This window comes from Nelusetta ayraudi, unplaced genomic scaffold (assembly GCF_046127955.1).
Source record: "Nelusetta ayraudi isolate G7.1 ecotype Tasmania unplaced genomic scaffold, CSIRO-AGI_Nayr_v1 ptg000042l, whole genome shotgun sequence".
NCBI classification, from domain to species: Eukaryota; Metazoa; Chordata; class Actinopteri; order Tetraodontiformes; family Monacanthidae; genus Nelusetta; species Nelusetta ayraudi.
The window spans coordinates 3,174,141-3,186,498 of NW_027466092.1; the positions used below are offsets into that span (position 1 = coordinate 3,174,141).

The window sequence follows — 12,358 nt, forward strand, 5'->3', positions numbered from 1 at the left end:
TAACCGTCTTTTTGTTGTTGGTATCACTCATGATCATTTCCCTTGATGTTTTCTTTTGGACCAGATGTGAGCAATGCACAAAATGTTGAAACACAAGGGATGGCCAACCAAAAAAAAAGGACCCTTTCGAAGGATAAAAACAGGTACTCAATCATCTTTTCCAAGAAATGATTCCATCATGATTTAAAAAAAAAAAGAAAAAAATGGAATGACAGGAGACAAAGTCAAGAGTGAATTCTGACTGTATCTAATCTTTAAATCTGGAATTAACTTATATTATTGTGTGTGGTGAACATTTCAAGTCTTCTTTCCGTCGCTCTTTTTTTTTTTTTTTTTTTTTAACCAGTATCTCCTCCGTCTTCGCTGTCGACTTTCTCGTGGTGAATTGAACTAAATCAGGCACAACTTGCACATACATTTCAATGACAACATATTCTCAGACAGTTTAAAAAAAAAAAAAGAATAAAAGAATCACCCAATGTTCCTGTCAGTTGTGTGTCCATGTACTGGTGATGAAGCAGGGGCTCCAGGGGCTCCAGGAGACCCCGTGAGGAGAAGGCTGGTGGTGGTGATCAAGGCTTCCGTGATGAAGAAGTGGCTGCGGCTGCTACATCGACTCATAAAGCTTTTGATTACGGAGACGCAGCTTTCGGTTGGTGGCGGCGCGCCGACTAATGCCTGGTTTGGTCACGTGTCAGGAATGTGCTTTTCTTTTTTTTTTTTTTTTTTAATGTGGCTTTTGGGGGTTGAGGAGGGCGACTCGTGCACAGCGTGTGGGTCTTCAGGCACCGGCGGCGTCACTTTGTCCTCCGACGGCCGCGTGGTGAAACTCGCGGCACTGCAGCCGAGAGTGCTTTGGTGTCTCTGCGAGGGGGGGGGGCTCTGTGTGCTAAGAGTGAAGGAGGCACGGTGGGAGGAAGGGCGGCGGGGGAGGGAGGGCAGTCACTGAGGTCAAGGGGTCAGGGGTCAGTAGTGGTTGATTGGAGCCGAGCAGGAGGCGGGAGCAGCGACCTGACTGCAGTTTTGCTTCGCTTGGCGCTCATCGTCGCGTCGCTTCCATCTGTGGACAGAAGGACGCAGTGAGCCGGCGAGCACGAGATGCATGATATCATAAAGTAGGGCAGTAGGCTGCCACCACTAGAAATGTCAAGGTCAGTGTCGTGTGACCTTTTGCCTGGCCTCGTCTTGGCCTCGTGATGCCCTAAATGTGAACAGCGTGATGAAGAGGCCCGTTTCAATCCACATTCAATCCAGGATCAGTCACTCACGTTGATGTGATTTTTCTCTTTAATGGCCGCGACAGAGAACAAGATGCTGCGCAATAAAATACTGACACTACTGCACTGAACAGTTGGGCATGTGTATTCAATGTTGTAGAGAAGGTCAAATTAAACTCACATGTACAGGTTCAAGTGCATTTTAGGTGCCTTATAATAACATTTGACCCCAAACCTGAAGATCCAAAACCCTCTCACAGCGGTGCAGACAACTGTGTCACTTTCCAACATTCTTAAAAGAGTCTAATTACTTTCTTCTCTCAGTGTCATCTTGGTATTGTTACATCACGGCGTCGATGTGTCTATGTTGCCTCACCTCAAGTGTCCAGACTTTAGGCTACAGCACTCTTCACATTATTCTCCATGGTCAGCCTGCAGGAAAACAAGCAGCTTCCATCAACAGTCAGCATTAAGGAGCCTCGACTGTTTTTATGTTCAGTCTTATTTATTTGATCAGCTTCGCGCAGACATGGTGTCAAACTCGGAACCAATCTGCCCCATCTGACAAGAAATACAGCATTGTAGAACTTCCTTTACTGATGCTGCCCCATGTCACATGATCACACCCTGTGATCAAAGCAAACGATAATTTAATGACCGAGTGGCTGACTTTTGTCAGGAATCCTTCACTTCGACAAATTCTGAAGAATCTATCGGCTTCGGGTTTTGTGTTTGGTGGTAAAGCTTCCCTGCTGTCATAGCAACATGGTGCCAACTGATATCAGCCATTTGCTGAAGTCATTAATAGTTTGTGTACCAGCTAACATGGCAGCCGTGTTGACATAACGCAGCAGATTAGCACAGGATTAATACAGCTGCTCAGGTGTCCCTTCTTTTCACACCAGGCTCACTGTACAACAAACAGTGCAGTGAGTGCAGAAGCCTTTTTTTTTTTTTTTTTTACTAAAAAGGCTGTACTGACCCTTTTGTCTCCTCTGAGGGCATCGGAAAACTGGAATTACACGATGAACGATAAGAAATAGAGGGCAGCCCTCACAACTGACTATCTGAGACTTACGTCTGGTCTCCTTCTAGTGACTTCTGGATCTCCTGCAGCACTTCTGCAATGAAGGAAGGAAACACACAAACGGAACAGAAACATGGCAATAACTAAATCACGTTTTTGAAACGCATCATGGGAGAGCTGGACACACTGGGACTCAGTCCACACTGGGACTCAGTCCACACTCGACATGCACTGGAAGCTGACAATGAAAAAGGGGGGGGGGGGGGGGGGTGCAGGACTTGATGGCGGCTGAGGGGCTGCAGCCACGTGGTGAGGTGCAGGGCTCTTAAACAGGGCTACGGGTGGGTGGGGAGGGGGGGAGGGGCTTCACTTGGACTACACTGAATGGTCTGGCTGCTCTCTGGTACTCACTCTCGTCATTCAGCAAAGCATGCTCCATTACACGTCTAGCAGCACTTTCTGCAAGGAAGGAACACACAGGGGGAAGCAGGCAAAGGAGCAGTCAGTACACACAGCCATCATCCACTGTCTGTGTGTGTGTGTGTGTGTGTGTGTGTGTGTGTGTGTGTGTGTGTGTGTCAGTATCTGTGTGTCCGTGTGCGTCTGTCTGTCTGTGCCTGTGTGTGTGTGTGTGTGTGCGTGCCTGCGTGCGTGCGTGCGTATATGTAAAACAAAGAGCACAAGCAGACGTGTGTGCATGGACAGCGGGGTTCTATCAGCCAGCAGCACGAGCACGTTCACGAGGCGACGGCGAGCAACGCCGCGTTACCTGCGTCCTCTGCGTCCTGCCGGGGGTTCCTGGAGGGAGACGGACAGACGGGCAGGTTAGCAAGCGGCGGCGGCGGCTGAGAGGGGAGCGAGGCAGCTGCAGTGGATACGTGCCTGTGAGGGGACGAGGCTCCGTCGAGCTGCCGCCTGCGCTGGCTGGCCGCCGAGTGCAGGGGCGGCTCCACCAGGCAGCGAGGCTCCACCACGAAGCGCGTGGACAGAGAGAAGCGCTCAAACTCCGAGGGGGAGATCAGGTAGAACCCTGCGGGGAGGGGGGGTAGGGGACAGAGGTCGGTGGAGCTGCCAGGCACCAGCGGCGCATTCACTTTTCTATATGGACAGCAGCTACAGCAGCCCACTGCTGTACTTTGAAGTCTATTTAAATGTACAATAATTCGAGGCATTTACTGATATACATCTGCATGTTTAACTGTATGTATGAGATACACTTATGCATGTGCTTCTGTGTTTCTATATTTGAATTATTTATTTATATCTACATCTATATTATGAGAACTTTATTGTTCTCTCTCTCTCTCTCTCGTTTCCGTTTCACCCCAACTGGTCAAAGCAGATGACCTCTGACCCTCAGGAGCCTGGATCTGCTCTGGGTTTTGGAGGAAATCCGGATTGGAATGAAATGAAAAAAATCTATTCTTTATTTTTTTTGTTGTTCAAATTGTATTTGAAACATCTGGTATAAAAAAAAAAAAAATACATAATTTAGGAACCGGAATTAAAATATTTGGAGCGGAACCCAGCCCTGCCCGACTCAGCAGTGACAGCGGCACTGACGTGACTTGGCTTGAACCAGTCAGTGTGTGTGGTGCCGTGTGAGGACACTGTGCCTCGCTCTCACCCTGGCCGTGCTTGGTGAAGACGCAGGACGCGATGCCGCTGACGTCCTCCTTGCGGACGCAGGGGTAGTGCACCTGCATCTTGACGTGTGGCAGCGACACCACGTGCAGGTCGCCCTGATTGGTCAGGACCACCAGGCCGCTCTCGCCGTAGTCCTCCGTCCGACTGCTGCTGAACCAGGAGACGCCCACCCGCCGCACTCTGGAGCCGTCGATGGCCGTCAGCTTCAGCTTCATCTTGGCGCTCACCTTCGGCAGGGTGAAGACCTGGGCGGAGAGGATGAGGAGGGGACAAGAATGGACAAGGGGAAACAGAGATAGATCGCAACACAGACGCTTGTCGGTTTCGTGAAATCATAAAGTGGCTCCTTTTGATCACTTCGGTCGGAAGCAACTTAAGATTCGCGGCGCAAGAATGTTGCTGCAGCGCTGCCCCAACACAGACGTACATTGAATGAACGTTCTTAGAATTGAGTTGTATTTGTTTGAATTTATCACTCCTCCACTAGACAGAATGACAGACATCATCAACTATAGAGAGCAATGTCAAAATAAATTTGGCTTTGTTTGAAACAGCGCTGAGGTCAAATCCCAGAGGGACCAAACCCTATCAGACAATGACCGACCGCACAGCGAGCTGTCAACTCTGAAACACAACTTCCCATTTGCAACTTGAAATGTCAGGTGACAACGCAGAATGCCAAGAGTCTAACTGACACGCACACACACAGTATCCTCAGGTGCACTGTGCACACAAACACTAGACAAATTTGTCTATTCTAATTTGAAATTGAAAATACAGGTACAGTTGTGGAAAGAAGTTTTTGGAAATTATTTTGTGCGATTCAGAGGGCGCACACGAACGAACGGAAATTATTTAGTTTTTTTTTATTGTCAATAAGACAAAAAAAAAAAGTGTATGTTTGTTAAATGTTTGTAGGTGCACTAAAATAAACTGAACTCTGAGACTTAAGTGCAATACAGGGCATCACACGTTGCCCCACCACTGTATACAATAAAAAAAAGAAGAAAAAAAAAGATAAGCATTGCATCACATCCTTTTATATGGTCAAATTGCATGAAAATGTATATGAACCTGCAGCCCATCTACCAAGCCTTCCTGCCCTCTAGAGCAGCGCCATGGACTGACCTTGAACTGCTCCTCTGACACCACCAGGAGGTGGTGTGAGCCCTGCATGTCTGGCGAGCGTGCCAGGTCGTGGGCCACTTCCAGGGGCTCGGGGAGGGGAGCGCCGTGGCCGTCCAGGACCACGATGCCGACGACGGGGGCCCGGTGCATCAGCTGGATCTCTTTGGCTGCAGGGGAGAAGGGAATGGAGCGGCACGTCTCAGTTAAAGACGGAGCGGTGATCAGAATAAACACCGAAAACCGAACTCCTTCCTTCCCCGCGCCCAGCAGCCACCTGGTTGCGCCGCGACTCCTTCCTCGGCTCTGTGCTCCATGGGGGGGATGCGGAGCATGTAGGCGAAAACGCAGCCGCCGTTGGTGCCTGCCCACAGGGAGGGCGTGTTGTGCGAACCTGTGAGAGAAGAGATTTTAGAAAATGAAAAATAAGAGGCAGCAGCTTGGGCGACTGGAGGTTGAGAGGGTTGTCTAATGCCGTGTTCCTCAATCACTGTCCCGCGGGACACTAGTGTGCCGTGAGATAATGAAAAATGATCCAATTTCACTTAATTGGTCAAAAGAAATAATACGATTCCATTGCAAAGTGACTGTGTTTAAATGGAATGTAAGCCAGTTTCCTCCCTCAATTCCGAAAGAAATTAAGACACCATGTTGTCATTATCTGGCTAGAAATTGTCATTTTATAACATTGTTTACCGGTGGTGTGCCAAGGGATTTTTTCAATAAAAGAAATGTACCGTGGCTTAAAAAAGGTTGAAAAACACTCGTCTGATGCAGTGTTTCTCAACCACTGTGCCGTGGCACACTATTGTACTGTGAGATTATGTCAAGTGTGCTGTGAAAAATGATCCAATTTTACTTAATTGGTCAAAAAAAAAAAAATTCCAATGTAGAGTGACTGTGCTTTAAAAGGAATGTGGCATTTTTTCCATTCAGGATATCAGCTTTGTGTGCATCTAACCAGGCCCAGGTGTCACACTGAGTGAGTATAAATAGATTAAGAGCCTATGTTGTCATTATCAGGCTAAAAGGTGTCTTTTTTTTTTTTCAAATGATTTTAGTTGGTGGTGGGTGTGCTGTGGGATTTTTTTCAATGTAAAAAAACATGCTTCCCTTAAGTCTGCCGCTGGGCAGCTGTGGCTACACATGTAGTTCACCATCACCAGTGTGAATGTGGTGTGAATGACTGATGGCTTCAATGCAAAAGTGCTTTGAGTGCCTAGGAAAGTACTACATAAATCCAATCCCTCGTCAACAGCTCCTTCAGGATCTCGGGACTCACTGTCTGAGAGGAAGGTGTCGGCGAAGTACAGCGTCCGCACCAGGCCGGTGAAGGAGTCGTCCGAGGAGCGAGCCTCGATCTTCCTCTGCACCGGCGCCAGCTCCATTTCTGCCAGCTCCGCCTCCAGACGAGCGTTGGCCTCCTGCAGCTGAGGGGGAGGCAGAGAGAGAGAGAGAGAGAGAGAGAGAGAGAGAGAGAGAGAGAGAGAGATCAGGGATGGAGGTGAAGGGTGTCTGAGAGGTGCGGTGAAGGGCAGGGTCCTGCCGGGTTGCCAGGTACCTTTGCGGCGTTGTTGACGTGGTGTTTCCTCAGCGAGACTCGGCTGCGTCGGATTCTCCTGAAGGACTGGCGGAGGGACTTCTTGATGCTCTTCACCCTGGACAGCGGGCCCTCCATGGCCAGCTGGTCACTGGGGTTTAGCGTGCATCTGGAAATCACAGCGAGACAAAACTGGCACTGCTGATCTGCACGACAGCTTCCTCTCAGTGGAAGACAAACTGGACAAAATCTAGTGGAAATAATACAATGTTCCAAAAACAAAACAAAGGAGACTCGAATGCTTTGGATATGGAGGTAGCAGCAATTTGGATATCTGCATTTGTATTTATATTTCTTTGTGTTTATACATTTGTATTCTATTGGTATTGTATGTGTACTTAAACACATGAAAGGTCTTAACCGAAATGACTAGAACGCTTGCTTTCAGTCGTGTCTTGTTTTGTATTGGCCATTAAAATACCCACAGAAGAAATAGTGATCATTGCAAATGACTTATGTAATGATTGACTGGTGCAATCAAACAGTCTTAGGACACAGCTGTGTGATTACAAATGTTAATACATGTATATTAAAGAGTGGATAAAAGGTATTTGTTGTGCAACCATCTGCATGTTTCATGAAATTGTGTTTTGGCAGCAAACACAGGTCACATGTGAGGCGCTGATCATTTTGGCCACTGTTGTATTTATACTGCTTTTTTTTTTCTTTTCTTTTTTTTTTCAAATAAATTTTTCTGCAAAGTTCTGTGTCTTCATCCACAACACACACAGGCCGTCTGATAAAGAAGAAGCGTATGAGAAGAAAGACAAGAAGCTCTCTGGAACAGGTTCTGCTAAACGTTTCTTGCTATCACTGAAGTGGCAGATAGTAACAATGTGTGTTTATGCTTTACTACAGCCTAAAACGTTGCAAGGAACCTGCAGCTGCTTCTCGCTACTGAAGGCGACAGTGAGAAGCCACAGTGTGCGCAACTTTGGCGGCACAGAAGTGAAAACACCGCGAGGCAGCGCAGTGAGCCACCAACCCGACGAGCAAAACCAGAAAAGCCAACGCTGCCTGTGCAAGTCTGGAAAGAGTGCCAACACTTCCAAGTGAAAGAGTGGAGGAAAGCTCCAGAGAGCAGCAGTTCTGCCCTCCTCAAGAATGCAGACGGTCGTGTGTCCCCACAGGCCAGTGCTGCATGTCACCAGTCACATCTAATGCCGAGGCCTGCGGAGGCTTTTCACACCGGAACACTCAGGTTTTTGTACTTTCACATAGAGGACGAAGCAGAACAGCTGGTTCATAACCAAGACCGTAGACCGAAACCTGGCAGTGGAAACCTGTCACGACAAGACTGGAGGCGTTGAACAGGATCAGATTATTCCCAGTGTTTGGAAACAGGGACTCGGCAGCCGCGGCTTCTGGGAAACTTTTCTCCTCCTTACTTGACGAGGACGGAGTTCTTCTGCTGGTAGTCGTACAGGCCGAAGCCGTGGCTGGTGCCGAAGGCGACCAGCTTCCACTCGGAGTGCAGGTTGAGAGCGGTGATCACGGCCGGGGGCTGGCACTGGACCAGGGCGAAGGGCTGGAAGCCCGGAGGGAACAGGACCGGCTCCTCCCGCACGTCCAGCCGAGTGTGGCCCTGAGCGGCAGGAGAGGCCAAGACTCACTTACTGACTGGGCTGCTCGGCTCACCAGGGGGTGCAGATAATAAAAGATTGTCGCAATGACAGGAAATAATAGCGGCGTGCGCTGAAAGATGCGACACGCATGGAATAAAGGGGGAGTTCGAGTGCTCACTTTCCAGCGGAAGCCCTCTTGGCCCTGCAGCAAGTCCACAACTTTGGCCTCCACCGTCTGCTCGGCCGCCTCGTCGTTCAGCTCCAGCACCAGGATCTGCAGACGCAAACAAGAGGCACAGAAGCTGAAGCGAGCGAAAGGGGGAAAAGACCCGGGCCTCGCCGACGGGGTGAAAACATGAGTAAAGTTGTTTTTTTCCCCCCGCGATTTAAGGTGCAGTAATGGGTAGCGGATCACAAGGAGAGACGGAAATATCGACCACCATTTTCTCTTGATGTGGGAGACCAGTCACCGTCACCACCGCCGCATTTGTTTCACCACGAGGCTAAAAATATTTTATACACGTCATTCTTTTCCTGTCGGCGAATCATCTGCACTCATGCAACCCTCGTCACGTCCGCAGCACCGAATAATAACTCTGAACTCGCCAGATGAGTTGAGCCAACCCACCCCAACCTGGACTAGTTACTAGTTACTGTACAGACTGTAATCATACCGGACTTATTACCCACTACTTCTTGGCATTACTGTCAATGACCTCTGTGCTCTCCCTGTACATACTGCAATCATCATAATCATTGTATATCACTTAATTCATATAAATATCATCTGTATATTTTTAACCTGTTATATTCTGTCAATACCAACAGCAATGTATATTATTCATTTCATACCTGCACTTTAAAACAACAGTTATTTATTCACTGCTAAGCACTTCTGGATGGAGGCCAACTGCATTTCTGTGACATGCGTAATTACAATAAAGTTGAATCTAATCTAATCTAATCTAATCTGAACCGTGAGTGCTGGCGTGCTAGCGTGTCTCTCACCTGTCCAGCTGTGCCTGCCACTGTCAGGTAGCCGCTGTATTTACAGAGGTGGATCTTCTGGACGCCGAGTCTCGGGTCGTCACTGTAGGGGTCGAAACAGCCAACCTGGCAAAACAAAGCAACGCAATCATCAAACGCCTCATCAAGCTAAAGACACTAGCAGAGTTATGCTTGCGCTAGAGTGAAAGTTAGTGCCACGGCTCCACTTCATTGAGATGGATCATTCACTAAAGCAAAATTCAAACATTTGTGCAGGGGAAGGCAATACAACAACCTTGGTTTGGAGAAAATCCTGATTTGAAGAGAAACGTTTTGTGCTGTGTAATGCCAATGTGAAAGCATCGGGTATCAAAAAAGTATCATTGAGCGAGGTATCAAAACTGGCACTGTATCAAAATTTTTGGAATGGTACCCAGCCCTGGTCAGACTCAACCATGTAGTAGCAGATGGTAATAGTATTTTAACCAAGCAGTTTTTTGCAATGTTGAACCGCCAAGAGCTGCTGCTGACCTTCCTGAACAGCGGCCACTCTCCTTCTGTGCTTTGGTTCATGTTGTCGTTGGGGTCCGTGTCCGTGTGGAAAACTCCGGCGGTGCTCAGCTTGTACATGGGATGCAGACAGACTCCCGACGCATCCCAGAAACGCACCGTTCCGTCCTCGTGCCTGCAAACAAACGCACAACAGGATATTGCTCAATCTCGCACAGAAATGTCCCACTGGATATGTTTTTGTTTTTTGTTTTTTGTTTTTTTAAAAAAAAAGGGGGAGCAGTGCCGACCCTGTGAGCAGCAGGTCTCTCTGCGGAGGGTCTGGCGCAAGGTTCTGGCCTCCAGTTATTGGCCACGGCTGTGACAAGACAAGGGGGAAATGAAAGGTTTAACAATAACACCAAACATCTGCTTCTTGGGCAGAAACACAGGAACGCAGCCCTGCTCACAGAGCAGCATTCCATATGTGATGAGCAGCTTTGCTTTTTCAATAGAAGCCACTGTACGCCTGGTGACCGACTGGCCAGTGCCCAGCATCTCTCAGCAAGATTCAAAGATTTCATTTGTCACACGTCACGTTACATGGCAGTGAAAGGTTGGTGTGGCAAACCCCAACGTGACTGTGCGTGAAAGGAAGAAGGCGTAAAAAGAGAATTTAAAAAGAGTGGCAAGTGGCAGTTAAATAGAAGTGGTACTAATATACAAAAAGAGATAAAATAAACAGAAATACAGATTAAAAAGTGGCAAATACGGATAAGGGTGACTCAAGTGTTATGCAGTACTAAAGAAAGCTATACAATATGATATAATAAGTTGCAAACGATGGAACGTAAAAATATGACACTATACCATTATAACATATATTGATAATAATGATAATAATAATAATAATGATAATAGTATCTACTATCAAATCTGTTACACTGCACTTAAAAATGTTAACTCAAAAAAAATAAAAAGGCCAGTGCTTTATTTCCATTGACTGATTTAATGTGAATTAATAAGGTAAGATGAGGCGTAGATACATCATTTTAATTTTTCTTTGGGTGAATGAGCCCAAGAAACACTTTGGTCTCCTCCTCCATCCAGGCTCTAGACAGATGTGTTAACATTAGCGGAATGTTTGTTACGTCAGAGTTGGAAAAAAAAACGTGTTTCCATAAAACATTTTGCGCATCGAAAGACCAAAACCGCCTCCGCCGAACCTTCTAACTTTACTCTGAATTATACAAAAGTTGTTATGAACTTTGAATTGAAGTGGAAAGCGAACCGCAGCACATCTTAGCAATCGCGATTCTGAGAGGCAAACATCTGAAGCAGAAGGGAAAATAATGTTCTTATTGACTAATATTTGAAAATCACGACGCTAAACAAAAACACCGGCGACTAGAAACGCACTTGGCTACACGTCCAGCCAAAACACCCTTCAAGTGTTTTGCTGTCCCGTTCACGTCTAAGCAGGCCTGGGATACCTTCTTGGAGTAGTGCGTCTGCTGCAGGTCTCCGGTGGCCAGGATCCTCTCCCACAGTTTGAGCGGGATGGCGGACACGTGGTGCGAGCAGGTGATGGCCGAGCAGTGGAGGGGAACCAGGTACGGCGTCTGAATCACCGGCCAGCCGTCCGTCTGCAGGTCGATCACCACCAGCTCCTCCTCCACCAGCACCACCAGGGCACTGGGGTCGCCTGCAGGCCGACGAGACACGCGTACTGAGAAACACTGAGCTGAGCCAACAAGCTCCGCAATGTGGCCTCCCAACAGAAAAGCCTTCACAAACTCCAACGAGGAGAGAATTCAGCAGCCAGCAATCACAATCCGCAACACTACATCTGCGAATCTGCTCAAATCCAAACTCAAAACGCATCTGCTCTAACCAGATAAATTGCAATGCTTTTAGATACAGTTCTATTTTTAATGCATTTGGTTGTATGCTTTTTTTTTTTGTATTTAATGTGTGGCATTTTGTACTTTGATTGTTTCTACGAGGCGAACTTGAGTGTCGTGAAAGGCATCCTAAAAAATAAAATGAATTATTATTAAAAGCATCAGTCAATTAAAATCAAAGTAATAGTTTGAACAATTTTTCATACTAAAAGTTGGACCCAACCACAATATCAAAAATTTATCGGACACGAACGTCCTCGGACAATAGCTGTAGGTGTTAACAAAGAGGAGGCTGGCACAGAGAGAGAGGTTATGGGTGGAACACACACACATGCACGCATGCTTTTATCAATCTGCCAAAAGTTTCTATTCAGATATTCCAAGGAAGACAAAAGGGAAATGTTTGAATGGAACCGTTTTTACGACACACCACAGAAAAGATTATTCATTTATTTAGAGATTGTGCTTTGACATTCTCAGCTCAGGTGCAGGTGCCTTGCACACAGCTGCCTCTCAAGACTGATGAGCCAGAACGAGTCTGCAGACCTGCAGGAAGCTGCAACTTCAGCCCTCTGCTCGCTGCTTCGGCTTCCTGCCGACACTGATGTTTAGTTGAATCTGTCACGTTTAGAAAGAGACTGAACGGTGGTGGGAAGCCAAACCTGGCAGAGAGCGTCGTCATTAATGTGGGAGGTACCCCAGTGCCCTTTGTGACATCGCAAACGGCTGTTTAGCAGAACTGCAACTTTCAGCACACACTTTCCAAGTGGAGCCAGACAAAAATAAGTAAAAGATGC

The 12,358-nt window shown here is 47.3% G+C and overlaps 1 protein-coding gene across 2 annotated transcripts in view; it reads right to left on the bottom strand.

Annotated features, from left to right (window-relative positions):
* Nucleotides 1-197: 197 nt before the first annotated feature.
* Nucleotides 198-12,358, bottom strand: part of llgl2 (LLGL scribble cell polarity complex component 2) — a 30,787-nt gene continuing 18,626 nt past the window's right edge. The window contains exons 11-26 of one of the 2 annotated variants that reach the window (XM_076033679.1): nucleotides 11,151-11,362; nucleotides 9,969-10,036; nucleotides 9,700-9,853; nucleotides 9,190-9,294; nucleotides 8,360-8,455; nucleotides 8,005-8,201; nucleotides 6,578-6,725; nucleotides 6,299-6,446; nucleotides 5,294-5,410; nucleotides 5,020-5,186; nucleotides 3,872-4,136; nucleotides 3,014-3,274; nucleotides 2,656-2,703; nucleotides 2,296-2,338; nucleotides 1,594-1,649; nucleotides 198-1,060 (exon numbers count right to left, since the gene is read on the bottom strand). In XM_076033679.1, the coding sequence (XP_075889794.1) occupies nucleotides 1,610-1,649; nucleotides 2,296-2,338; nucleotides 2,656-2,703; nucleotides 3,014-3,274; nucleotides 3,872-4,136; nucleotides 5,020-5,186; nucleotides 5,294-5,410; nucleotides 6,299-6,446; nucleotides 6,578-6,725; nucleotides 8,005-8,201; nucleotides 8,360-8,455; nucleotides 9,190-9,294; nucleotides 9,700-9,853; nucleotides 9,969-10,036; nucleotides 11,151-11,362 (2,069 nt within the window). In that variant the 3' untranslated portion in view covers nucleotides 198-1,060; nucleotides 1,594-1,609. The remainder of the gene's footprint in view (nucleotides 1,061-1,593; nucleotides 1,650-2,295; nucleotides 2,339-2,655; nucleotides 2,704-3,013; nucleotides 3,275-3,871; nucleotides 4,137-5,019; nucleotides 5,187-5,293; nucleotides 5,411-6,298; nucleotides 6,447-6,577; nucleotides 6,726-8,004; nucleotides 8,202-8,359; nucleotides 8,456-9,189; nucleotides 9,295-9,699; nucleotides 9,854-9,968; nucleotides 10,037-11,150; nucleotides 11,363-12,358) is intronic. The other variant, XM_076033680.1, reaches the window with a different exon arrangement.